Source organism: Periplaneta americana, chromosome 13, assembly GCF_040183065.1.
Source record: "Periplaneta americana isolate PAMFEO1 chromosome 13, P.americana_PAMFEO1_priV1, whole genome shotgun sequence".
NCBI classification, from domain to species: Eukaryota; Metazoa; Arthropoda; class Insecta; order Blattodea; family Blattidae; genus Periplaneta; species Periplaneta americana.
This window is the reverse complement of record NC_091129.1, coordinates 33,864,877-33,892,124: the sequence shown is the minus strand read 5'-3', so window position 1 is coordinate 33,892,124 and position 27,248 is coordinate 33,864,877. Positions and strand designations below refer to the sequence as shown.

Sequence of the window (27,248 nt, the reverse complement as noted above, 5' to 3'; positions counted from 1 at the left end):
TTTATTGCCAAGAAATCTACATTAGTTAACAACAAGAGATTTTAATATGAGTACCACAGGTAGCATGGCCGATGTCGAACCCATACTCCACCTTTAATTGGCTCTTATGGTGCACCCTGGGCAATAACTGTCAGTAAATTGGTCTACATAACTGGCTTCATATAGTTGAATAATGAACAGTAAAGTACCCTCCAATAATATAAAAAATAGGCCTACTGCAAGGAAGTTGGAGTTGCAATTTTGCTTGTCTAACGGATTTTCTTGGGCTTCTTGTAAATGGAATTCGAATCAATGTGTTCTTCAGAAACTATTCGCTTTGAATGCTTACTGGTTTTAAGGGCTTAGCTTTTACAGTTTTTGAACTTTTTATCTCAGGTCATTATTCTCTTACAGTCAGATATGCAGTCGTGTCTTTGAAGGTTAACTCCTGACAAAACCAGCACTATTCATGCTTAACAGACTTTGATTCTTTTCACCAAAGAAAACACAAGATTTTTTCCTGAAGCATCCATTTGGCTGCAGCTTTATAGAATTACAGTTCGTTCATTTTTCAATCCTGTTACGAATTCATGAGAACAGCATCATTCTTATATAAATTGCAAGCGGTACATCACCAAGACTCATTTTTATTTCTGTTTGTGGTATATATTTTCAATTAATTATAACCATTTATTTTATTGGTATTTTAAGCTGGACACGGTGTATTACAAATGACAATGTATGCATGTCTATTTAATATAAATTTGTGAAAAATTAAATACATACATTGTAACTCATCTACTTTAACTTAAAATCTATAAATGAAGTCAAGTTTCATAGTCTTATGCCCGAGTGCACCTTGGTATTCAGTATACTGTGGTAAAGCCGTACTTCTGTTATATCAAACTCGCTTTATATATACACAGTAATATCGTCCACAATACACCTATGTTAAAAGAACTGAAAAATCCGTGGAACATATAATGGAAAAATAATTTGAACTTCATAACACTCATTTTTTGGGGAGGGAAAGGTATAAATATTGCACACAATTACGATTACGATACTATTGAAAGCATACAACCTATACTGTATGATGTAAAACCATTTTTTGTGTGTTCAAGTAATGATAGTTGAGGGCTTTACCATGGGGGAGGGGGGAGGAACAAAGAAGAAAACTATTAAGTTGATTTTAAGTAGCCTATATTATATTCAACTACTGGCTTGTGCAGCAAATACTGCAAACTAAGTCCATAAGAAGTTCAAATAAAAATTGTTCAGACTTATTTTCAATGAAGAATATACCAGACATTTTGAAACTTATTTGCTTCCATAATAGTGAAACATACTTTCTCTGAATGTTTTTTATATTGTTACCTTACGCAAGTTTTATAGTTTTCAATAACATATAGCCATTACTCAGTAAATTACAGAAATGAAGATCTAAAATATTCTTTCTCTGCGCCTACTTATATAAAACTCCAAAAGGGTTCACGTTTTCATATTATCAATATAGCCTTAATGTGCATAATTAGTGACATTCACATAATTGCATTAACCATAATAATATTTTATTTTTAATGGTAATAAGTCATCAAACATTCCTAAGGTTTGTAGTTCTTAATATCCAATACACAGCTGTACTCTGAAAACTACAGACCAGAGAATAAGAAATGTAAATTATTTTTATACATTATCAAACAATTACACAAATGAAGATCAACATATTGGCATTATGATGTCAGAGAATCTGAGCCATCTGAACTCTAAATATGTCCAGGAATCCTGCAGGTCACAGCCTTCGTGTAATAGCCTACCGTTTATTATAGTGTGTTTTTTTTATTCTCAAATGCAATTAGTTCTCAAAACTGACGAAAGACGGATTTTGGAAAATAAGAAAATTATGTAGGAAAACTAACGCTTCACTGAAAGTTACTATTTTTCTGAAAATCCTTGGACGCCAAGCTTCAAAATGATGGGTCATTCATTAAAATCCGTTCAGCCATTTTCCCATAATTTCCATTACCAGTTCAAATTATATATATAGATGTTATCTTACGTAAGTTTTGTATAGACTACTATATAGCAGTCACTCAGTAAATATTATAGAAATGAAAATCTAATTTTAAATATTCTCTACACCTACTTATATAAACCCAAAAGCTTTCACTTTAATATCAACAATAAAGCATTAATCTGTATAGGCTAATTAGTGACAAATACATCATGGCATTCACTATAATAATATTTCATTTTTAATAGTAATAATGTCATCAAACATTCTTAAGTTTTGTAGTTTTTAATATCCAATACACAGACAGCTGTACTCAGAAAATTACACACCAGAGAATCTGACCTGTAAATTCTTTTTAGCAAGTCTAGAAGTTTTTAATAACCAATATTACAGAAATGTTCTGAAAAAGTTATACAAATGAAGATCGACATAGGCCTATTGGCATTATGTCAGAGAATTTGAGCCATCTGAACTCTAAATATGTCAGCAATCTTGCACGTCGTAGCCTTCGTGTGATATTGTTTATTGTAGTGTGTTTGTGTTTTGTTTTATTCTGAAAACCCATTATTTCTCAAAACTGACAACAGATGGATTTTGGAAAATAGAAAAATGATGTAGGAAAACTGACATTTCACTGAAAACTACTATTTTTCTGAAAAACTTCGGGTTCCAAACTTCAAAATGAGGGGTCATTTATTAAAATCCTTTCAGCCGTTTTTCGTAATTTCCATTACCAGTTCAAATTTTATATTATATATATATGCTGTGGGATTAAACAAACCATGTTTGCTTTTACATGTAGAGTAAAAACTCTCAATGTTTCATGTCAGCATTTCCACAATATAGTAATGAACAAAATATGTTTAATTATTTTCAAAGAAAGGCTATGTATTATAAACACATATGGTCAAGTATTTGTCAGATGTGTGAGCATGCAGCCAGTCAGACAGTAGCGGACAGTGGGTTTGAAAGTTGAGGAGGCCAAGACGTGAATGATGAGAATATAAAAATATAAGGTCTGTGCTGTATCTCATTATCAAGTGCAGAATTTATAGATTTTAAGAAATTAAAATTAGTTTTTCCAATTTATGTTTTAGAATTTTAAATGTTATGTTTAGGAATTTATATGATTTTATGGGGGAAAAAAATAAAAATAAACAACATACTGTTAATAATCACAACGGCTTGGTAAAGATTGCCACTCTTTGGGACACTTTTAAGTCCTAACCTACGAATTAGGTCTTTTTAGGTCATATTACATTTAAGAATGTTACTCTTTGCTACATAAAACGAACAAGAAAAACAATATTTCGAGAGTAACGAGATAGCAATAAAATTGATTCAAACTTAAGAATCCGGGGCTTGCGCATCACCATTACATAGTCTAATTTTACAGCAAATTAACTGGACGTTCCTCTTTCTTCACAAACCGATCAAATAGGTCACAACATACTGAATAACTTCTACTAGAAGAAGCTAGAAACAAATCTGCATTTGTTTCTAAACTCTCGATATATTTAAAATACTGTATAAGTAAATACATCTCGTAACTCAAAAGAATAAAATAACAAGAACACCCGCAAACAAGAAAAAATCTAACAACATAAATGAAAACTTTTACGCAGAGAGAGAAAATTAACAACACATAACTCAATTTTCTAAAACCAAGAAGAGAGAGAGAGAGAGAGAGAGAGACAGCTTCCCAATACAGCCGAAACTGGCCATGACTATAAGCAGTACAGTAAGTTGTCAGTGGTGGGTAGGACGTCTCCAAATCAGCTCCCTTTGCGCGTTCTAGTCAAGTTTAAACATTCTTCTAACCAGCTATCTCATTGGTTGAACTGCTGTTGTCATGGTTATCAGGGAGTAGTGTCACGTAGCCGACTCCTCTCTCCCGCTCTCGCATGGACACTGCAGGCTGCTAGATATCGACTATACAGGTTACACCGCTGTTATTTTTCAGTACGAATTATTTGTACTATCCACAGTATAGCGAGCAGGCATCACCAACTGGATGTGGTCGACTTTACGTAACTTACTTCTTAGTTGTAGTGAATAGTAAAATTAATATAAAAGGAAAAATGTTCGTCATTTGCTATAACTTGTCTGTGATCTTAATTCAGCTGAAATTATTACTGCCATATTGTGTTCTGGTAAAATATTAGGGGAGGCTCGCCCTCCCTTGCCTCCCCTGAAAATCCACCGCTGCAGTCAGACAAAAGCAGCTTGTTCAGGGAAAAATGTAGTTTCCTGCTTTCTGGGGGACTGACAACATGCACTCCACTCAAAATTTTAGAAACCCATTTCCTGCCACATAGTTTCAACATATTTCACTCTTACAATTGAGGACCATTTTTACAAAACTTGCTAATTGAAAAAGCTAAATTTTACAGGAGAGACAAAAAACTGAATGAAGACAAATAGGTTATAGGTGCAACCATCACACTTTGACACACTATAATGAAGAGAAATAATTCAATTTTACTAAGATAACTTTAACATCGCGTAGAGCCCTGCTTTATGTTAACGAATCCACCAAAATCTGAATTTTGCAAATTTTGCAGTTAGCAAGTTTTGCAAAAACGATCCTCAATTATACATTGTCCATGGCAGTTTATTTGAAACCTTTTAAGGGGAATTGGTCGTTATCACATACAAAATAATGGTAAAAATAGCCTATCTATCTTCAAGCAGTCATAAATGTAGTACTATTTATCAGAGCTCTTCCATTTTTTACTAATGTCTGAGATCAGGTGTACTCTATTCACTGATTATAGCACATTTTGAATTGAAATTTTAGCCACTACTGCTAATAGATACTAAAACACACCCTACCAAAATTAATATATCTGCAATATTATGAGCATAGGGCTTATACCAATCTTCATCGTCAATTTTTTTTTTTTTTTTATTTATTGGTGCTGATTTGTACAAGCCCTGTGCCCATAATATTAGATATATATTAATAATTTTAGTAGGGTATGTTTTAGTATCTATTAGCAGTAAGTGGCTAAAATTTCAATTCAATGTGTGCAATGATAAGTGAATAGAGTGTACCGATCAAAGGCATGTAATGAATTTATTAAAAAAAAAAATTATGTTCAAATTCAAAAATTAATTTAAGGGTAAAGATTTACTCTAGAGTATCCATTCTTTTTTCATTTTAAAACTTAATATGTATACACACATCACTAAAAAATGAAAGAGCTCTAATAAATAGTATTATATTTATGACTGCTTGAAGATAGGTTATTTTTACCACTATTTTGAATGCGCTAATGACCAACGCCCCTTAACAGAAGTGAGCATAAAACAGCAATTCTGCTCTATTTTTTTCTTCCTTTTCTCCATTCTTACATAGGAACCTTCTGTAGGCCTACATGAAATAAGATGGCAAAAACAAGTTAAAACAAATAACTAAAAACAGAGCCTGATGGCCAAAATTCATACAAGCTATGCTCCACGTAGAAATGAAAAAGACGAAAAAGGATAAAAGAAAATGAAGTAGAGCGAGCAACTGAGATGTAGGGCAGTCAAAGTCAAAAACAATTTTGAATGGAGTAGGAGTCAAAATGTACAGATTCCACTGCCTTCAACATTATTGTCAATTATTCAGAGTTCATTCCTTCATTTCAAATAATCTTCCACATAAATTAAAGATGCACTGTTTTGACTTAATCATTGTGCAGATTTTTTTTATTTTTATTAGGTTATTTTACGACGCTTTATCAACAGCTTTGGTTATTTAGCGTCTGAATGAGATGAAGGTGATAATGCCGGTGAAATGAGTCCGGGGTCCAACACCGTAAGTTACCCAGCATTTGCTCATATTGGGTTGAGGGAAAACCCCGGAAAAAACCTCAACCAGGTAACTTGCCCCAACCGGGAATCGAACCCGGGCCACCTGGTTTCGCGGCTAAACGTGCTAACCGTTACTCCACAGGCGTGGACTCGTGCAGATCTACGCCATCATACCACTGAAAGCATGATAATACCTATCTTTGAAAAGTAGCGTATTGTAAATATAATGCAAATACAGGAAATAAAATCAGGTTCTCTCAGACGTTACCAATAATAAAAAAATATCGAAAATTCTCTTCTTACCTTGTGATGACGTCCCTGCTGATCCATCTGCATTTCCTTGTAGACCCTGACCAGCAATTCCTACAATCAAGAATAATATAATGAGTCATGTGTAGAAGTTATGAAAATCATTTTACAGGTAAATATATTAGAATATTCGCAATATTCAATGTAGGCTATGGTAATAATAAAAAAGGACAAGCCTTTCAAAGAAATGTTTTAAGCAATTTATGCAGAACACAAGTTTCAAGAAACTGCTAATAATCCACAATGTTAATAGTTACGTGAGACAACCTACACTCACTTAGTTTAGGTACTTATTAGAAGTTATTATTAGCACACGGTAGGCCCTAATATAAATTTCCTCAGTTAAATTCATATCACAAAGTAACACTTTATTTACCTGACAATCCTGTAGGATCGGCAGCTAATGCTGCCATACTGAAGTTGAATGATCCTGCCGAGGTAGCTGAAAAGAGTTTGCTCTCTGGTGTAGAGAGATAAGCAGAGCCTGGGTGTCCCTGAATACTGTCATGATCATCATGATCACCAGCCGAAAGTGAAGATTGCTGATGACTTCCTGCTGGTATATCACTACCAGTGGCTTCTACAGAATCATTACTATTATCCATATCTGCTGCTCCACAAAGCATTTCTAAAGGTTCCGATTTAACGCCATCCAGCATTCCAGAGGTAGGAGAAGGTGATGATTCGCCATCACCTGAGGCTGCATTGCCATCTGATTCTGTCTTCCGGTTGTTATTTGCTGTTGTGGAGCCTTGAGTTTGTTTGGAAGAAAAGGGTGATGAAGAAAAATCTGTAGCTGACACCTGATTAGTTGAAGCTGAGGTAGTTTCACCATTATTATGGTTGCTATTTTCAACATTAACTGACGTTCTTGCCCTTTTGCTTGGAGTCGAATGCTGAGACTGTTCTGATGAATCGGACTGCTGCTCAGCGGAATTATGACGTTCCCGTCGGTTTGATGATGAAGCTATAGCTGCTGCTGCTGCACGTCGCAAGAGTTGGTTCACCGTCGCTCCACCCGAGGTAGTATTCGAGTGCTGAGAAGGTAGAGGTGGCGATGGAGGTGACGTGAATAATGCATCTTCTACCAGTTTGTCAGAAAAGCTTTGTTGGTGGCCACGAGAACCTTGCAGCTGTGCAGGGAACTAAAATGCATAGAAATACATCTATGGTTATTTCTTCTAATAATATAACACAATTTTTACATTAAAGACAATGAATGATTATTCTCCAGAAAATACAGGTCTAAATTTTCTTGTGTCAGCTTCATCTATCAGTCTAATGACAATCTCACACAACAGTTCGCTTGTGAAATCATTAGCCTACAGGAAAAGAACTTTAAGAACAGAGTTTTCACATAACTTAATCTGAGCATTCTATCTAGCTCTACAAACTCACAGCAGACCCCTGTAATTCCTATTCAATAGGCCTACAATGTTAAAATTAGAACTTTCCATGAAGTTACTGCTGGGTAATCTAACACACATCAAACACAATATGTTTGAAAAAAAAACTGCAGTAATTACAATCACATTTCTCTAAATTATAGTGAGTATACACACTTAGGTACTTTTAAGCTTAGTGCTTTCTTACCTCATCTCTGTCTTCGGCTTGTTGGGTTAGCCCGCTCACCCTTAATACTTCAGCAGTCTTCAAAAATGAGCTGAGGTTCCGTTGATGTACATTTACTTCACCATGATATATGAATTCTACTAATGCATGAAGATCAGCAAAAGCCACATCCTGCAGCACGATCACCGGGTGTTTACATGGTGTACTCTGTTGTAAAAATGACTATGTTAGAAAAGTACGGTAACATTACCTATAACCTTATTCACCGGTATGTTATATATTCATTTAAGTAGGCTATTTAAAATATATTAACATATGATTATAAAATGTTAAAATTCAATACACTCTCAGTCTGAGTGTAAGTAGCCTAATTATATAAACTCATGATAATAAGCATTCACTTCAAATTTCTCACCTTAAGTAGTTCTCTAAAGTAAGGACTACAAGCTGAAAGAACCACACGATGGGCTTTGAGGCTCTTTCCATCACAAGCCAGTGTTACATCAACAAAATCTTCATCATCACGTAAGTTCTCGAACGCAGAAGTAATACTACTTTGATAATTGTTCCAACGAAGGCAAAAGTGTTGTGTATCTGCCATACTCATTTTCGTCTACCTGTAACCAATAAAGTGAGGTTAAAAATACCACTTATTCCAATAAGAACGGATGAAATAATCACATACACATTAAAGAATGAATGACATATTGAAATCATGAAGCGTATTCATGCATATACAGTACATATTTACACACGATATAAAATAATAAGTAATTGAACATAACGTACATTCTTTCATTATAATGCGTATATATATGTAATATCGTAAACTTGTCAATAGGCCTCAGGGTTTAATTACATTTTTTTGTCCTTGAACGATTGAAACAAAAGTGGAGGAAAATGGCGTCCTCAAAAAATAGCGCAATGGATTCATCATCACAATTTTCTTTCACAAATTCATAACATCACCAATATCACAGTACACACCCTTAACCACAATAAAAGAACAACACAAAAATGAGCTACAAATCAATAACAGCGTCATCCAAAGTAAGTTAAGTGATAATTGTCATTACTATTTTTGCCTATTTTTCTAGTAATTGACATTGACATTGTCTAATGTCATACAAATGCCGCTACAAAAAATGACGTATCAGATTCACTGGTAGATACAAAATGAAAACCAAACAATGATGTGAAACAGTTTACCTTTATCGACGATAACAGCAGTTAATATTTAGAAATAAGTATACAAAAATAAGTTATTACATTCTTTTTTCCACCGGCCTCATCGGCCAAGCGTAAACGCGTACAGTACACAACCGCGTCCAAAAATTGGGATCGCGGGCGGTTCTACGATAGCCGCGAAATACAAACAACTTTAACTGTCGGCAAGCTTATTTCATACACAAAATGTGTGTGTAAATAATTGTTGTTACCTGTTTCGTCTCTTCAACCAAAAGTTACAATAAAAAAACAGTTTCATTACAAAGCATTCACAAAAAACAATCCGCAAAAAACTCGCACATCAGATAATTCTTTATCGGCACGTGAGACATCTGTCGTAATAACTCTGCACTAAAAATAGCGCGTACCCTGCAAGACGTGTAATGAAAATGCGGAAGGATACAAAAACGGAACAATTGAGTTCCAATAAAAAATACATTCAAATTATAAAAAAATATTATAATGTAATATTTAACCCTTAATGATATTACACTCACGTCTCTAGCCGTCAAATGACAAAGTAGGAATGAACTGAGTTTCATGGGAAATTATAATTGAAACGAAAATACAATAACAAGAAAAATTGTATATTCATGCGCTAATGAGCTATGCACCCCCACCCCTGTTTAATCCATCCCCAAAAAATCATTACGTTCATCCGCGGTTAGCAAACTGCGCATGAACAAAGTTAATTCGTTTCACACAGTAGAAGAAATACACTTGTGTAAATCAACTATTTTTCCTCCATTGTCTTGTATCGATTGAATAATCAATAACATAATAAAACCACTGCTTTAAGCGACATGCAATTCTTGAGAAATGGTAAGGCACAACCATCCTTCTGAAATCCGTAGAACGATTCAAATCATTTACACTATCAATGATCACTATTTCTTGCTTTTCTATCACAAGTTCAGCGTAAAAATACTACGTAATGTGTATTTCAATAAAATCACATGACAGCGACACATTATATTAAATTCACAAAATGCACTCATACAAAATAAAGAAATGTTATATAAAGACTTAAAAAATAGTCGCACACTGATATTAAAGAAGAAACTACTCCAACCAGCCTAACGACAAAACTGCTCCAGACACTCGACAAGATTTGATTATATATTATTAACAATTTTTCATTGAGAGAAAATTACTCTACCTATCTTATGGAGACGTTTCGAAAAGCTTCAACTAAAGTAATTGAAAGACACTGTATGTACTAGTCACCAATATATTCTTCACTTTCGTCAAATTTGTGGATAGGAAAACAAGTAACTATCTCTCCGAAGCCACAAACAAAAATATCTGTCTTCATTTGATAGTTTTAAGCAGTTGCTCTTTTGTTCCGACTCAGCAGAGTTGAATCAGTTTCAAACTCGTGGAACAACTTTTTATTGAGTGTCGCAAATTCAGAGGAACCTTAACCAGCCTATAATGCCCTCACCCCGCCCGCCTACCCTCGCCTTGGCTGCCTAAAACTGGAAGTACAGCTTCGCGAATTTCGTTCGACACACTTTGCAAATTTTTGCCAATCCAGTCTCCATGTAGATTGTAACATATGGATAGAAAAAATCAAGTTGTTATCGTACTTATACATATTGAGAGCTCATGCAGCTCGTTTTTTTTTGTGTGTGTTTATATTGTATTACATTTTTCATAATGAAGTGATTCACATCCATATTGCACGTGAAAGTACTTGCATGCATAGCATTCTACTCTGCTGCCAACCAAGGACTACTTACTACATCTGCGTAACAAAGCGCTGCCGAAGTCATGTTTACACTGCAACGTGTTAACTCATCTTGAACTTAGATAATGCGTAATATATCATTATTTGTCAGCTTATAACTTGGGAATGGGAACAATATGTGATATTAACAATTCATACTAAATTACACAGTTTATTAGGTTTATACAAAGTATTGTATGAAAGTATTTCATTTTCATGTTTTTAAAATCATGCTGAAGAGTCACATAAACATTTCTTAGCAATAAAATACTGATGACTAACATCTTTTAGGCGTTACATAAAATATTACTTTAAAATTTAATAATTTATTTCATGTTTCAATATATTCACGTATTTAAAATTATTTTATCTCATTTAAAATGTGTCTTGACGTAACCATTTTGCAGTAATTCACTAAATGTTGCTGTGTAATTAAAAAAAATTAAAGGTGGAGTAGTAATTAATCAAACATCTTAGTTAATTTAATTTCTTATCCGTAATAAAAAAAAATATTTACGCGTATGATACAAACTTACGATGGATGTCAAGCAATCATCCTGTTAAAGTCAAAATATTTACTCTAAGCTCTTGGTTTATGTCTTTTTCTTTCTTTACCTTAGTTTAACCTCTCCCTTTTAGGTTCATTTATACGACCCACGCCACACGGGCCTAAAGGCTAGTTCACAATAAACCGGGAACGGAAACGACAACGAGAACGAGAAAAATAAAGTTAAAATAAATATATTTAAATGTGAGCATACACAATAGTTAATTGTAAATGCTCACATTTAAATATATTTATTTTAACAATATTTCCGTTCTCGTTCTCGTTGTCGTTTCCGTTCCCGGTTTATTGTGAACCAGCCTTTACAGGGCTACGACTTGTCGGGAGAGGAATTAATTTATTGGATCACATACATATTTTTTTGACCACACAAGGACGGCTTAGGTATTTTCTTAATGAATGTTGATAAGCGGCCATTCAGCCAGAAGCGATTTGGGCGGTGTGATGAATTTTTTACACTCTCTTTTTACATTGTTACGTTGCAATGACAAAGTAGGCCATTATTAGACAACAAAATGGGAAAGTAATACCGATACCGGTACATCCATTCCGAATCATGAATTCTTGGTTAGTTTACAAAAAAAAAAAAAAAAAAAAGTCACATTCTACTTCAAGATGATATCCTCGGATTTATTTAAAAGAATTACAGAGGCCATATTATGTTTGATAAAGAATAACTGTTTTGTTTTGATTAGCATTTATTAAAATTAATGGCAAGAAGTATCGTTGGATATAATTCGCGAATGTTTGTCTAAAAAAACTTTAAAAAGTATTGTTTATTTTGAAGTTTATATTAGTTTCATTGAATATTCGTCAAGACTGTATAGGCCTACTTACTTTTAGGAATCAACACTGAAATTTACTGAGAGAATAATTTAGGTTAAGTCGCAGCCCTTGACGTTGAGTAGAAATTACAATAATGACGGGAAGAATTTTATGCACTGTCGATGACGTAATGTTCTGTGTCTTAAAATAGAGAGTCGGATGTTATGCTTACCTGAGAATATTGCCACTAGGTCTGTATGTAGGATTAAAATTACTGGAAAAGGCAAAAACCATATTATTCTGGCAAAGGTAAAATTGTATGAAAGAGTAATCTTGCATTTCTTTTATATATATATATATATATATATATATATATATATATATATATATATATATATATATATAAAACGTAAGGTGGTACATGTTTCTACTAGCTGTCCCGTGCTATAGTGTCCTGGTGTAACTGCCTCGACTGGCGTTATGGAATGAGCGCTGGCTCGAGTCCTCATGGGGAAGGAATTTTCTCATGAAATGTGGGGCAGTGTATGAGACCAGTGACCACCCAGCATGAAAGTAAATTTGGGAAGGTACACTGGGTAGCGAAATCCGATTATAAGCCTAACGGCTGGGGTATCATCGTCCTAACCACATGATACTCTTGTACTGGTTGGATGATTGTTCACTTCTGCCGAGATATGGACGTAAGGTCTGCAGTCGGCCATGGTCGTTCATGTGCTATCACGTAACGGATTACTTGCATGTTTCTAGCTGAAATTAAATGTAGAGCTATGGTTTTCAGAGCTAAAATAATAAATTAAACTTCTAATGATATATATTCCAAATTTTAAAAATACGTTTCAATAACTGGATAAATGTCCTCTTGCAGAAAGAATACGTCGCACACTATACCGGAACTCAGAAAATACCGTTCAATCTTAAATTGAATAGCAAATTATTTTTCACTGTAATTTTCATATCAAAATCTTTATAAAACCAGCAATATTCAGAAAAGTGAAAATGAAATTCGGGTTGGAAGTTTAATGGTTGGCTGCAATTTTATTTATGAACATAGTGTGCAAAGCTATGTATTGTGGGTCCCTATCACCATGGCATGGCGCGTCCTCAGGTTGCGGATAGAGGAGACGGCCTCCAGATATGGAGGGTAGCTGCGAATATAGAATAAGCAGTCGTGGACAGCCGATAAGGGGTGGTCCTCCAGCGTGGGGGTTGGGCGAAGGGCTAACAACCCATCACCGTAAAAAAATAGCTTGTTACGAAACCTAACAGTAAGCCTCGGAATGGGACTGATTCTCAGGCACGACCACAGCAAAGGAAAAAGGTTATACGATTTGGTACATGGAACGTAACTAGTCTTTATAGAACAGGAGGGGTAACATTAGTAGGAAAAGAACTAGCTAGATATAGAATAGACTTCGTGGGAGTACAAGAGGTTAGGTTAGATGGGAATGGCATATCACAAATAGGCGATTACTTATTGTATTATGGGGAAGGAAACAACAATCACCAATTAGGAACAGGATTCTTTGTTCATAAAAGAATAAAATCAGCAGTAAAAAAGGTCGAATGTATCAGTGACAGGTTATCGTATTTAGTATTTGAGGGTAGATGGTGCGATATCGTAGTTATAAATGCTCATGCCCCTACAGAAGAGAAAGACGACGATATAAAGGATAGCTTCTATGAGGAATTGGAACATACTTTTGATCAGTTACCTAGATATCACATGAAAGTTTTATTGGGGGATTTTAATGCTAAAGTAGGACGGGAGGATATTTTTAGACCAACTATTGGAAAAGAGAGCCTACACGTAAGTAGTAATGACAATGGAGTTAGGTTAGTTAATTTTGCCACATCAAAAAATTTAATTGTCAAGAGTACAACATTCCCCCATAAGGATATACATAAATATACGTGGACTTCTCCAGACGGAATGACACATAACCAGATAGATCACATCTTGGTAGATAAAAGAAGGCACACTAGTATAGTAGACATTCGAACTTTCAGAGGGGCAGACTGTAATTCTGACCATTATTTGGTAATTGGAGAATTAAGAGAAAGACTATCAGTAGCCAAGAGAGTAGAGCAACGAGCTAATATTAGTAGATTCAATATTCTGAAATTAAAGGACGAGGAAACTAAGCAACGTTATCAGGTTGAAATTTCAAATAGGTTTGCTGCATTAGCAACTGCTGACGAAGCTGAGGAAGAGTTAGATGTTAATAGTGTGTGGGACAATATCCGAGATAATATCAAAATTGCAGCTGAGCAGAGCATAGGTTATCATGAAACTCAGAAAAAGAAACCATGGTTTGATGAAGATTGTTCCATTGCAGTAGATAGAAGGAAACAGGCAACATTGAAATTCTTACAGGATCCAATTGTGGAGAATAGAGATCATTATTTCAATGAAAGACGGGAAACAAGTCGTACACTTAGGAATAAAGAGAGAGATTACTTGCAGGAAAAACTGAATGAGGTAGAAACAAATAGTAAGAATAAAAACATTCGAGATTTATGTAAGGGTATAAAGGAATTTAAAAATGGATATCAGGCAAGGGTAAACGTGATCAAGGATGAGAATAGTGATTTGCTTGCAGACTCTCATTCAATCCTGAACAGATGGAAAAATATTTTGGGCAACTACTAAATATACATAAGCCAAATAGAAATGATCGGGACGAAATTGAAATACAAACTGCTGAGCCATTTATACCGGAACCCACACTTTCTGAAGTCGAAATTGCGATAGAAAATCTGAAAAAGTACAAGTCTCCAGGTATTGATGAAATTCCAGCAGAAATAATACAAGAGGGTGGAAGGGCAGTATCTAGCGAAATTTATAAACTTGTACTTGCAATTTGGGAAAAGGAAATTGTACCAGAACAATGGAAGGAGTCCATAATCGTACCTATTTTTAAGAAGGGGGACAAGACTAACTGTAGTAACTTTCGAGGAATATCACTTTTGTTGACGTCGTACAAAATTTTGTCGAATATCCTTTTGAGAAGATTAACTCCATATGTAGATGAAATTATTGGGGACCATCAGTGTGGTTTTAGGCGTAATAGATCGACTATTGATCAGATTTTTTCTATTCGACAGATGTTGGAGAAAAAATGGGAGTATAAGGGTACAGTGCATCAGTTATTCATAGATTTCAAAAAGGCGTATGACTCGGTTAAGAGAGAGGTTTTATATAATATTCTTATTGAATTTGGTATTCCCAAGAAACTAGTTCGATTAATTAAAATGTGTCTTAGTGAAACTTACAGCAGAGCCCGTATAGGCCATTTTCTATCTCATGCTTTTCCAATTCACTGCGGGCTAAAGCAGGGAGATGCACTATCACCTTTACTTTTTAACTTCGCTCTAGAATATGCCATTAGGAAAGTTCAGGATAACAGGCAGGGTTTGGAATTGAACGGGTCACATCAGCTTCTTGTCTATGCCGATGACGTGAATATGTTAGGAGAAAATCCACAAACAATTAGGGAAAACGCGGAAATTCTTGTTGAAGCAAGTAGAGCGATAGAGTTGGAAGTAAATCCCGAAAAGACTAAGTATATGATTATGTCTCGTGACCAGAATATTGTACGAAATGGAACTATAAAAATTGGAGATTTATCCTTCGAAGATGTGGAAAAATTCAAATAACTTGGAGCAACAGTAACAAATCTAAATGACACTCGGGAGGAAATTAAACGCAGAATAAATATGGGAAATGCCTGTTATTATTTGGTTGAGAAGCTTTTGTCATATAGTCTTCTGTCAAAGAGTCTGAAAGTTAGAATTTATAAAACAGTTATATTACCTGTTGTTCTGTATGGTTGTGAAACTTGGACTCTCACTTTGAGAGAGGAACAAAGATTAAGGATGTTTGAGAATAAGGTTCTTAGGAAAATATTTGGGGCTAAGAGGGATGAAGTTACAGGAGAATAGAGAAAGTTACACAACGCAGAGCTGCACGCATTGTATACTTCACCTGACATAATTAGGAACATTAAATCCAGACGTTTGAGATGGGCAGGACATGTAGCACGTATGGGCGAATCCAGAAATGCATATAGAGTGTTAGTTGGGAGGCCGGAGGGAAAAAGACCTTTGGGGAGGGCGAGACGTAGATGGGAAGATAATATTAAAATGGATTTGAGGGAGGTAGGATATGATGGTAGAGACTGGATTAATCTTGCACAGGATAGGGACCGATGGCGGGCTTATGTGAGGGCGGCAATGAACCTACGGGTTCCTTAAAAGCCAGTAAGTAAGTAAGTAAGTAAGTAAGTAAGTAAGTAAGTAAGTAAGTAAGTAAGTAAGTAAGTAAGTAAGTAAGTAAGTAAGTAAGTAAGTGTACAAAGTTCTTTCTATACAATGCTGCACTGATCCTTTGTTGTGTACAAATCTTAGAGATTGCACAATTTAAAATCGTAATATAAATGATTTTCACGTCTCTCTTATTTTATATTACCAACTCATAAAACTGCAGAGATTCTTTTTTTTTCTTTTTTCTTTTTAATATGAGTGACGTGGTCTATGAATTTTGAGTGAGAGATGAATTAGAAGAAAACGACATATGACAACAGTTTTCATTATAGAATTTAAGTGAAGAAGAATTTATTAAAACGATTCTTGCATTTATCTCCAATCACAGTGAACATTGGTTCTACAGAAATCAACGAAATTTACTGAAGTGGAAGTTTACACATAAAACCATAAAAACGAACTAAATAATATTATTAAGTAGGCCTAATCTAATTTCACCTCAAAAAATTAACGAAATGACTTTAACAGTCTACAAGATGTCAACAAAAATGATCACATACGTAGTTTGAATTGATTAATTCATCATTCATATAGATTCTATGTTTTGAAATATTACTTTTATTAATATCATTGTTAAACACTGCAATGTATCAATTTAATGCTTTGTTTATTATAATTTGTTAGGTTTATAATATTCAGTTTAAGCGCTTAAAATTAAAAATGTTAAGTTTTTGTTTTCCACTTCGATAATTTCTTGAAGGCCTGTATTTAATAATGAGATTTAAGGGGTTAGGTACAGCTTACAGCAGTAAAATTTTGGAAATATTCAAAACATTTTTTCCTCTATTACTGTATCTTGTACACTGTCCTTCTGGTATAATATGAAGAAATATTTTTACTGTTTAAAAAAATTATTTACATTTTTTTTTTCAAAATATAGTTCACAGTGCAGTGACGAAGCGTTTCCCACATAACTCAAAAACTATCCAACAGTCTGTGATGAAATTTTTTGTGTGTAATTATGCATGTCATATCTACAATATGATGCAAGATCACTTATCTACCTTTGGTAGATTGTCTGATAAAAAATAAATTCATTTTTAAAAATGGTCAAATATAAGTATTTTCTCCTAACAAAAAATAAAAAAATATATATTATTTATTAAGGAATGCAGTTGAAAGAGCATGATATTGTAAATATGAGTTTCAGCAATAAAATAAGAGAGAGAGAACATGAAAAAGTTAACAAGTTTATGAGTTATGAGGGAAAAGCTTCATCACTGCACAGTAAACTGCCACCATTTTGAATTTTGAAAAACTATATATAAATAATTTTTTAAATCGTAAAAATATTCTTCTCATATAGCTGAAGAACAATGTTTTACACATGCAAATTTTCGTTATTGTACAAGATACAGTAATAGAGGAAAAAATGTTTAATATTTCCAAAAATTTTACTGCTGTAAGCTGCATCTAACCCCTTAAGAGCATGTTGATTTTAGAATTCGGATGCAAAAACTGAGAAAAATTATTTACACGCACTTCCGTAACAGCTATGTTTTAAATGTTATGGGCAAGTAGATGATGCGTTGCTGGGTGTAGACAATTTTCAGCAGGATGCCAAAATGTGCATGACGAGGAGCGCAGTGGGAGGCCAACTTTCATCACAGACGACCTTGTGGAGCAACGCACCATCTGCTTGCTCATGACGTTAGGCCCATAGACCTGGCACATCTGGCGATAAATTTCAATCGGCGCTATGCCCTGTGCATTCAAAAACGTGCACTTCACACTCGGCGGGAGCTGGAATAGGAACGTCCATCTTCAACCAATGCAACGAAGCTACTGAGAGCACTCGGGAAGTTCCGCTAGTGCATGCGCCATGCCAGGACATTACTCTATTGCTTACACGCAGTCGCTTCGCGCAACATATGGTTTGTTAGCTGTGGGAAGAGTGGGAAAGTTACTTTATGACGCGCCTCGTATTTAAAATATGATTTTTACTTTTATCGAAGGTTAACAATTATATAAAATAGATTACACTTCTGGTCTACAATAAATACTGAAACCAGTCGCTTACTGACAAATCAAGCATCACAGCACAACAGTTCTATGGCTAGCGTGACTTCTGAATCGAACCACGATTCCCGGACCGTGGTTTTTTCGTGGGTTTCCACAGTTACTTAGGTAAATGTCGGGTTGGGATTTTCATTGCCACGGTCCATTTTCCCTTCTCCCGTGTAGAAAAAGAGTTTAGATTTTCATATATCATTTATCTTTCTCATCTAATTCAATAGCCATATTCAAGTCAAGACGCATGTCTTTATCCGCTTACGGGAGGGGGCGTCCTCTCTACAACCGTTCCTGAGTTCCTAGCCTTCGCAATATCTCTGCCAGGATTCATTCCCTAAGAGGACTTTCAAGGGCGCTTCGACACCTTTGGAGGGGGAGGGTAGGAGGCCCCCATTGGGTGAGCGGATGAGGGGTCACATGCGGCCGGTGGGCTGATACATCCTCATCCTCATTCATCCCATATACTTCGGAGTGCACAATACGCCTCAGTATGGCCGACGTGCAAAGGGTCGTCCCAACCAGACCGTAGCCACCCTAACCTAACCTACCCTAACCTAACCTATTCTAACCTAACCTACTCTTACTTACTTACAAATGGCTTTTAAGGAACCCGAAGGTTCATTGCCGCCCTCACATAAGCCAGCCATCGGTCCCTATCCTGTGCAAGATTAAGCCAGTCTCTATCATCATACCCCACCTCCCTCAAATCCATTTTAATATTATCCTCCCATCTACGTCTCGGCCTCCCTAAAGGTCTTTTTCCCTCCGGTCTCCCAACTAACACTCTATATGCATTTCTGGATTCGCCCATACGTGCTACATGCCCTGCCCATCTCAAACGTCTGGATTTCAAGTTCCTAATTATGTCAGGTGAAGAATACAATGCGTGCAGTTCTGTGTTGTGTAACTTTCTCCATTCTCCTGCATCTTCATCCCGCTTAGCCCCAAATATTTTCCTAAGCACCTTATTCTCAAACACCCTTAACCTATGTTCCTCTCTCAGAGTGAGAGTCCAAGTTTCACAGCCATATAGAAGAACCGGTAATATAACTGTTTTATAAATTCTAACTTTCAGATTTTTGGACAGCAGACTGGATGATAAGAGCTTCTCAACCGAATAATAACACGCATTTCCCATATTTATTCTGCGTTTAATTTCCTCCCGAGTGTCATTTATATTTGTTACTGTTGCTCCAAGATATTTGAATTTTTCCACCTCTTCGAAGGATAAATCTCCAATATTTATATTTCCATTTCGTACAATATTCCCGTCACGAGACATAATCATATACTTTGTCTTTTCGGGATTTACTTCCAAACCGATCGCTTTACTTGCTTCAAGTAAAATTTCCGTGTTTTCCCTAACCGTTTGTGTATTTTCTCCTAACATATTCACGTCATCTGCATAGACAAGAAGCTGATGTAGCCCGTTCAATTCCAAACCCTGCCTGTTATCCTGAACTTTCCTAATGGCATATTCTAAAGCGAAGTTAAAAAGTAAAGGTGATAGTGCATCTCCCTGCTTTAGCCCGCAGTGAATTGGAAAAGTACCTAACCTACTCTAACCTCATCAACTAACGTAACCTAACCTAACCTCTCGATCACTGACCATGATTCGGAAACCAGCCTGTCACTCTATTTGGTTTGAGGTTGAATCGTAGAATTTAACAAATGATTCAAATATTCCGAAAAATGTAGGGGAATAGTTTTGTACGAAAAGTTTGGAATAAGTATGGTGTCATGAAGCTGACTACATTTTGTGTACAGAATGAATGAACGAGGTTGCCAACGAAGAAGTTCTCTCCCCAACAGCTGCACGAACTCTTTCCACTCTCTTTTTCACAGTCGATGAATGTCCAGTCGATTTTCTCTTACAAATGCAACTCGTATCTTTAAATTGTGCATACAACTTACGAATTGCCTTTCCACCAGGTGGGTCTATCCGACATTTGCACAGTGGTCCAAATCAGCAATCTGGGCGGCCAAAACGAGTTGCTTGACTGCATGTTAAAAGTGTACCATATGAAAGTAAAAAAAAGCAAATGATTATAGACTATGTTTCTATCATCGTTGACCATACGACTTTTGTTTCAACTCGTCCTACTGTTACGTTACATTATTGATGGAAAGTCTGTCTATTAACCGACAAGTGTGGATTTTTCCTCTAATTTGTCTGGACTTTGTATAAGTTGCATACATTTTGGTGAATTTGATAATAATAATAATAATAATAATAATAATAATAATAATAATAATAATAATAATAATATTGTTACTGCTTATTATTACCCTTATCTCTGGCATTAAGCATTAAATGTTTATGAGCAGAGACCGGAATCATTAAAATAGGCAGACAAAAATATATCATAAATAGCTAAAATAGGCAGGCAAAAAGTCATTATAAATAGCTAAAATACGCAATAAATGGATTTCGGCAGCAAAGAAAACTTTACACAAGTCGAATGCAAATTGAGATTTTCGACTCGATGTTGCAATTACTGTTGGAAGCAAAGAAATCTTCTTCCCAGTAGCCTTGGAAAGTGCATTTTTGTGTTTGGTTGTACTGATATGTTGCGATATGAAATATTTAGCTCGCTACAACAACGTCTCAATGAAAACTGAAAGAAAAATAACCGTTAAAATTAACGTTAGACCGACACTCATTGTTGCCTTGTCAAATAAACACAAGCGATAATTAAAACGCTTACTGTCATACATTTTTGCACGGCAGCACTCATTGTTGCAAAGAGAATATGAACTGACTGAAAGACAATAATATACATTCTGTGAAGTCACTTTCATTGTAGCGGTTATAGAAATAAATTAAAATATACCTGTAGGCAATTTTTAATAATACATTAATAAATAATGGATAAATAATCAAATAAAGGCAAAAAAAAACATTTATTTTGTAAATTAGGCATTTATATTAAAACAGACAGAAAAGGGCAATATAAAACTGTGACGTTTCAATCACAAAGGTATAATTCGTACAGATTTACTATCAAAATGAAGATAGATTTAACACATTTAAAAAGGTATTCTACCAAATTTCCGGTCTCTGTTTATGAGCAGCCACTGTCGGAGTTATTATTATCAATTATTCTCCGTTCACAAATGGATCAGAAAAAAATAACGCTATTTTTTCTCTTATGTGTACTATAGTTTTCTTGTACTCATCTTTCTTAATCTTCTTTATGGTTTTAGTCAGTCGTCTTTCCTCTTCCACAGTTTCCTTAATGGATAAACGGCTATCACACATGAGTTATAGAACAGGCATAGTTTCAGCAGGAAGCCGTTCTATTTCGCGCTAACAGTTTGTAATCTTATGCTAAACGACAACTTTCCAGGAAGGTTGATTGGCCGTGGATCTCCAACATCGTGAACTTTACCATGGCCTCCACGAAATTCCGAATTGACCACACCGGACAACAGCCTGCAGGGATACCTACACGAGATAGTGGCTGTAAATCATTACGAAACTGTGAACTAGGAGCTGCTGTGAGAGCCGTCCTCGCAACCTGAACGACAGCAATGCTATTACTAGGGGGCGGATGTTGATGACCTAAAGATCTACTTAAAATGATCAATAAAATGTCCTTAAAATAAAGCAAAAATGATATAGCAATTAAAAGAAAATGACATTTAAATATTATTCACCGTACTTGCACCACAACTTCTTAAAAATTAGTCGTCTTGTTTCAATGATTGCCCTGCAAATGTCGGAGAGTGGAGGCAAACTTCCTGGAATTTGACTAAGATAAAGCAAAAGACCATGCAATAAAATGAAAGGTTTAAGGGAAAACTATCGATTTTAATGAGGGTTTACAATGTGTTTCAATCAGGGGTGGTCCATGTCAGTGTCTTCATTCTCCTCCGCTCTTCACTTTTGTTACCAAACCTTCCAGATGGAGAGTGTAAATGACAAAACAAATTGTGGGCGCAGCGTGAATTCTTGAAATCTTCGTGTTAAAAATACTGTCTACTGTAATACATCCCTTCTAAACCAAATTGGGAACACAAAGTCCTATTGTCCAGGAAATGGTGAATGTTTCCCTTCTTCCAAACATACATTCTAAAGATATCCGCATACCGACAAGAAAACAGTAGCCCTCACTTAAACTAAGCTGTTGTCAAGCATTTTATATTATTCTGTTTTGTGGGGTGAAGCCTTCAGTGAAATGAGGGCTGAACTTTGTTCCAAACTATAAAATTCAAACCTCATTATTCACTTACTCAGTAGATAATTATTAGTAGGGCCTACTACTTATATGATTGCTTAGAAAAAGATTTAACATGTATATAGTCCACACCTGTGAAGTAACGGTTAGCGCGTCTGGCCGCGAAACCAGGTGGACCGGGTTCGATTCCCGGTTGGGGCAAGTTGTCTGGTTGAGGTTTTTTCCAGGGTTTTCCCTCAACCCAATATGAACTGAGTAACTTTCGGTGCTGGACCTCGGACTCATTTTACCAGCATTATCACCTTCATCTCATTCAGACGCTAAGTAACCTAAGATGTTGATAAATCGTCGTAAAATAACCTACTAAAAAAAGGTCTATATGTAAAGAAGGAGTAAAATGTATCTAAAAGTTCTTCGAAATATTGAAAATGATAAAAAAAATGCTGAAAAAATGTAAAAATGACTTATTTCAAAAACGTCAAAAATGCAATATAAGAAATTATTTTTTTTTACTTTGATATTATCATACAAAGGATTTCTATATTCATAGTCATCGTCCTAATGTGAAAAATAAGAAGATGACTTTTCATCAACATCCGCCCCCTAGCTATTACGAAGGATCTAGAGACGTATGCAACTCTGCAGTGACATCTATGGCGCTCACTCAACCCATTAGATCAATTAATAGGTATGTAGAGATACGGCGATTTATAACTCATCGGTTTTCTGAGTTACTCTTAAAATGAAATAATTATGCTGGCTACGCTCTCCATTCTTCAGAGTTCACGAAAACAAACAAGAAAATGTCTTGGGGAGAAAGTGATGATAGCGTAAACATAGAAAATAGTCGTGCGCTCACACTCAGTGATAGTGGTTGTGTATTACAGTTGTATTCTTCTACTGTGACTTTTATTGAAGTGAAACGAGATAGGAGCTTATCTTCAGGGTATCGTCGATCATGTAAAGTGATTGGCAAGTGTTATTAATTGATAGTTTGTGGTTTATATAAAGTCTTTATAGGGCGCATAAAATCTCACTTTTTTTTCTTACATTTCTAATATTTAACCGTTATTCCTCATTTCAGGAGTCGAGGTTTCTGTGACGCGTAAGGAACTCTTCGATGTTCTGAGAATCAAAGGCAAAGTACAGCCACAGAATGGTTAGTCTCGTCAATATTTACATGAAAATAGATATGGGACACTATTATCCTTTCATAAAGCTGGCAAGAATAACATATCGTTACAGCTACTTCATTTGACAATAAGTTTAACAAAAAGGTGGGCGAAAAGTTCCGTACTGTAAATACTTTTTTGAAAAATAACTATGAATGGCTGAATGAAAGCATAACATTCGACATTAGTTGACGCACTGAACCAACTCCTGGTACTAGCAAAGCGATATCTCGGGGTAGATCAAGGAAACCTTTTTCCGAGTCTTCTGAAAGAAATTAATTTTGTCTAATTTCGCTTTCTATAATGGGGCAGTTTCTTTTGCACAAACGCAATGAGAGTTTGTACACAAAACAAATATGTTACCTGCAACTACTGTACAAAGTTTCATGAAAATCTGTTAGGAGGAGAAAAGTTATTAATTTTTTGGCCACCTAGATTTGCGTTTTGGACCACTGTGATTTGATCCGAAATGCCATTGAACACTGAAGATAGAGTTGTTTGTATGGCAATCAATCACACAGAAGGCTTTCTGTTCTTCAGTCGCCGCCATTTTCCTTAGCTGCTCCTGGAGGCCGACAACGGAACTAACGCGGGAATTTAAACTTTGAGAGTTTTTCTTCCGAAGCGCATAGAGTCTATGTCACAGTATGATATATTAATTAGATTTTACTCTATATTGAAATCCGGTCCATCACTTTAACTTTTCCTGTACAGTTATCTCTATTGCAGGTCATAGAGGCTCATGGACAGCGGGAGTTCAAGGCGCACGCACGCACGCACGAACACAAATTGACATCAGTATTGATAGCGATGGCAGTTCTGCGTACTTTCCGCCTTTGCTCTCAAGGAAATGCCCGATATTCACTTATGTTACCTGTAGACGGTCTGTGAACCCGAGAATCGGAGTTCGGCCGGAAAGGAGAAAGAGCATGACCTTACCGGAAATATAACCCGCGACCTTTCGATTTGAAGATCAACGCTTTAAGCGTTGCGCCCCTGATATTTGACTTATTTGTGACGTAAGTAAGAGTCCTGTGAAATAGAATTATTTCCCAAACATTCAAAAGGAAACAACGACCACCACAGCCACCATTGTCACCACAACCAGGGTTATGTCCTGTTGTTTAATTCTTTCCTCATTCTGGGGAGTAGCTCAATAGCGCGAATTTATCTTCTAATGGGGTCAATTTTGTTTCTGTGGTCGATAGAGTAGTAGTAGTAGTAGTTTTATATATTTTAGTAGGTTTTTTACGACGCTTTATCAACATCTTAGGTTATTTAGCGTCTGAATGAGATGAAGGTGATAATGCCGGTGAAATGAGTCAGGGGTCCAGCACCTGAAGTTACCCAGCATTTGCTCACATTCGGTTGAGGGAAAACCCCGGAAAAAACCTCAACCAGGTAACTTGCCCCGACAGGGAATCGGACCCGGGTCACCTGGTTTCGCGGCCAGACGCGCTAACCGTTACTCCACAGGTGTGGACAGTAGTAGTAGTAGTAGTAGTAGTAGTAGTAGTAGTAGTAGTAGTAGTAGTAGTAGTAGTAGTAGTAGTAGTAGTAGTAGCAGTAGTAGTTTTATTTTGCTTGGCAGAGTTAAGGCCATAGTACCTTCTTTTCCACTCAACCAAGTTTCAATAATATACATGAAATACAAAATTATGCAATGGAATACAAAACAACGCGAAAGAAGATACCTTAGAGACTACATAAAATTTAGTAAAGTACAGGGTGTAACAGGATGTCACCGACAAACTGACCAGTATGGTTGAAGTTTCTTCCATGGTTTTCCACAAATGAATACAACTAATGTTCAGTTAAAATAAAGGCGAATATCGGAATGGATCCCAATTACTAAAAAAAAAATAATAAGAGCTGTTTTCAGAGCATGGTGATAGTATCAGCAAGAAGAATAAAGTGCATAAGATTTGCTGATGATATGGCATTGTTAGCAGAAGAGGAGATGATACTAAGGGATATGCAACTGGAACTAAATGACAGTTGTGAGCAGAATGGGCTGAAGATAAATGCGAATAAAACAAAGACCGGTCATAGGAAGAAAAGTAAAGAAGGGAAACGTTCGAATTCTAAATGGAGCAGTACAGCAAGTCAACAGCTTCAAATACTTGGGGTGTACTATAAGCAGTAACATGAGCTGCTGCGAGGAAGTCAAAAGAAGGATAGCAATGGTCAAGGAAGCTTTTAATAGAAAAATGACCATCTTCTGCGGGCCTCTGGAAAATGAACTAAGGAAGATTCTAGTAAAGTGCTTTGTGTGGAGTGTGGCATTGTATGGGGCAGAAACATGGACATTACGACGAAGTGAAGAGAAGCGAATAGAAGTATTTGAAATGTGGATATGGAGAATAATGGAGCGTGTGAAATGTACAGACAGAATAAGGAATGCAGCTGTGTTGGAAAGACTGGGTGAAGAAAGAGTGGGCCACTGACTGAGAAGAAACTGCCTACTGAAGGATGCACTGGAAGGGAGAAGTTCGGGGCAGAAGAAGATATCAGATGATAGACGACATTAAGATATATGGATCATATGCGGAAAGTATGAGAAAGGTAGAAAATAGGAAAGATTGGAGAATTACAGTAAAAGAGCTGCCATTGAGCAGAACGCTATGAATGAATGAATGAATGAATGAATGAATGAATGAATGAATGAATGAACAGCAATAAGCATTCCCAGCAGTAAACTACAGTCACGATAAGATTATGAGTTAAAGCGACTATAAATAAATAAAGCTAAAAATGTATAGGCCTATTATGTTACGAATAGGCCTATTTTATCATCACAGCGATGAGTTGCGTGACATTCTGACGTCACTTGCTTAGCAACGGATCATTAACATAAAACAGCAATTTTATTATAAATACTTGTAAAGTGGATATGTGTTCTTTATTTTTAAGTAGATTATTTTACGACGCTGTATCAACATCTTAGGTTATTTAGAGTCTGAATGAGATGGTGATAATGCCGGTGAAATGAATCCGAGGTCCTGCACCGAGAGTTACCTAGCATTTTTTTTCAAATTGGGTTGAGGGAAAATCCCGGAAAAACCTCAACCAGATATCCTGCCCCGACCGGGATTCGAACCCGGGACACCTGGTTTGCGGGCAGACGCGCTAACCGTTACTCCACGTGTGGACGTTTTGTGTTATGTATTCAATGAAGCATAAAGGAAAATAATCAATAATACTTACTTGCTCACTTACTTATTTACTTACTTACTTACTTACTGGCTTTTAAGAAACCCGGAGGCTCATATTGGTCCTGAGTAAGATTAATCCAGTCTCTATCATCATATCCTACCTCCCTCAAATCTATTTTAATATTATCTTCCGATCTACGTCTCGGCCTCCCCAAAGGTCTTTTTCCCTCCGGCCTCCCAACTAACACTCTATATGCATTTCTGGATTCGCCCATACGTGCTAGATGCCCTGCCCATCTCAAACGTCTGGATTTAATGTTCCTAATTATGTCAGGTGAAGAATAAAATGCATGCAGTTCTGTGTTGTGTAACTTACTCCATTCTCCTGCATCTTCATCCCTCTTAGCCCCAAATATTTTCCT

At 35.9% G+C, this 27,248-nt stretch overlaps 1 protein-coding gene across 18 annotated transcripts in view; it reads right to left on the bottom strand.

Annotated features, from left to right (window-relative positions):
• Positions 1-10,248, bottom strand: part of br (broad-complex core protein) — a 263,269-nt gene extending 253,021 nt beyond the window's left edge. For 12 of the 18 annotated variants that reach the window (XM_069843017.1, XM_069843011.1, XM_069843018.1 and 9 more), the window contains exons 1-5: positions 8,885-9,033; positions 8,091-8,292; positions 7,697-7,882; positions 6,480-7,248; positions 6,098-6,157 (exon numbers count right to left, since the gene is read on the bottom strand). In XM_069843017.1, coding sequence (XP_069699118.1) covers positions 6,098-6,157; positions 6,480-7,248; positions 7,697-7,882; positions 8,091-8,282 — 1,207 coding nt within the window. In that variant the 5' untranslated portion in view covers positions 8,283-8,292; positions 8,885-9,033. Of the gene's footprint in view, positions 1-6,097; positions 6,158-6,479; positions 7,249-7,696; positions 7,883-8,090; positions 8,293-8,464; positions 8,798-8,884; positions 9,034-9,114; positions 9,253-10,061 lie in introns of those variants that run through there. The other 6 variants (XM_069843006.1, XM_069843005.1, XM_069843008.1 and 3 more) reach the window with 6 other exon arrangements.
• Positions 10,249-27,248: the final 17,000 nt, after the last annotated feature.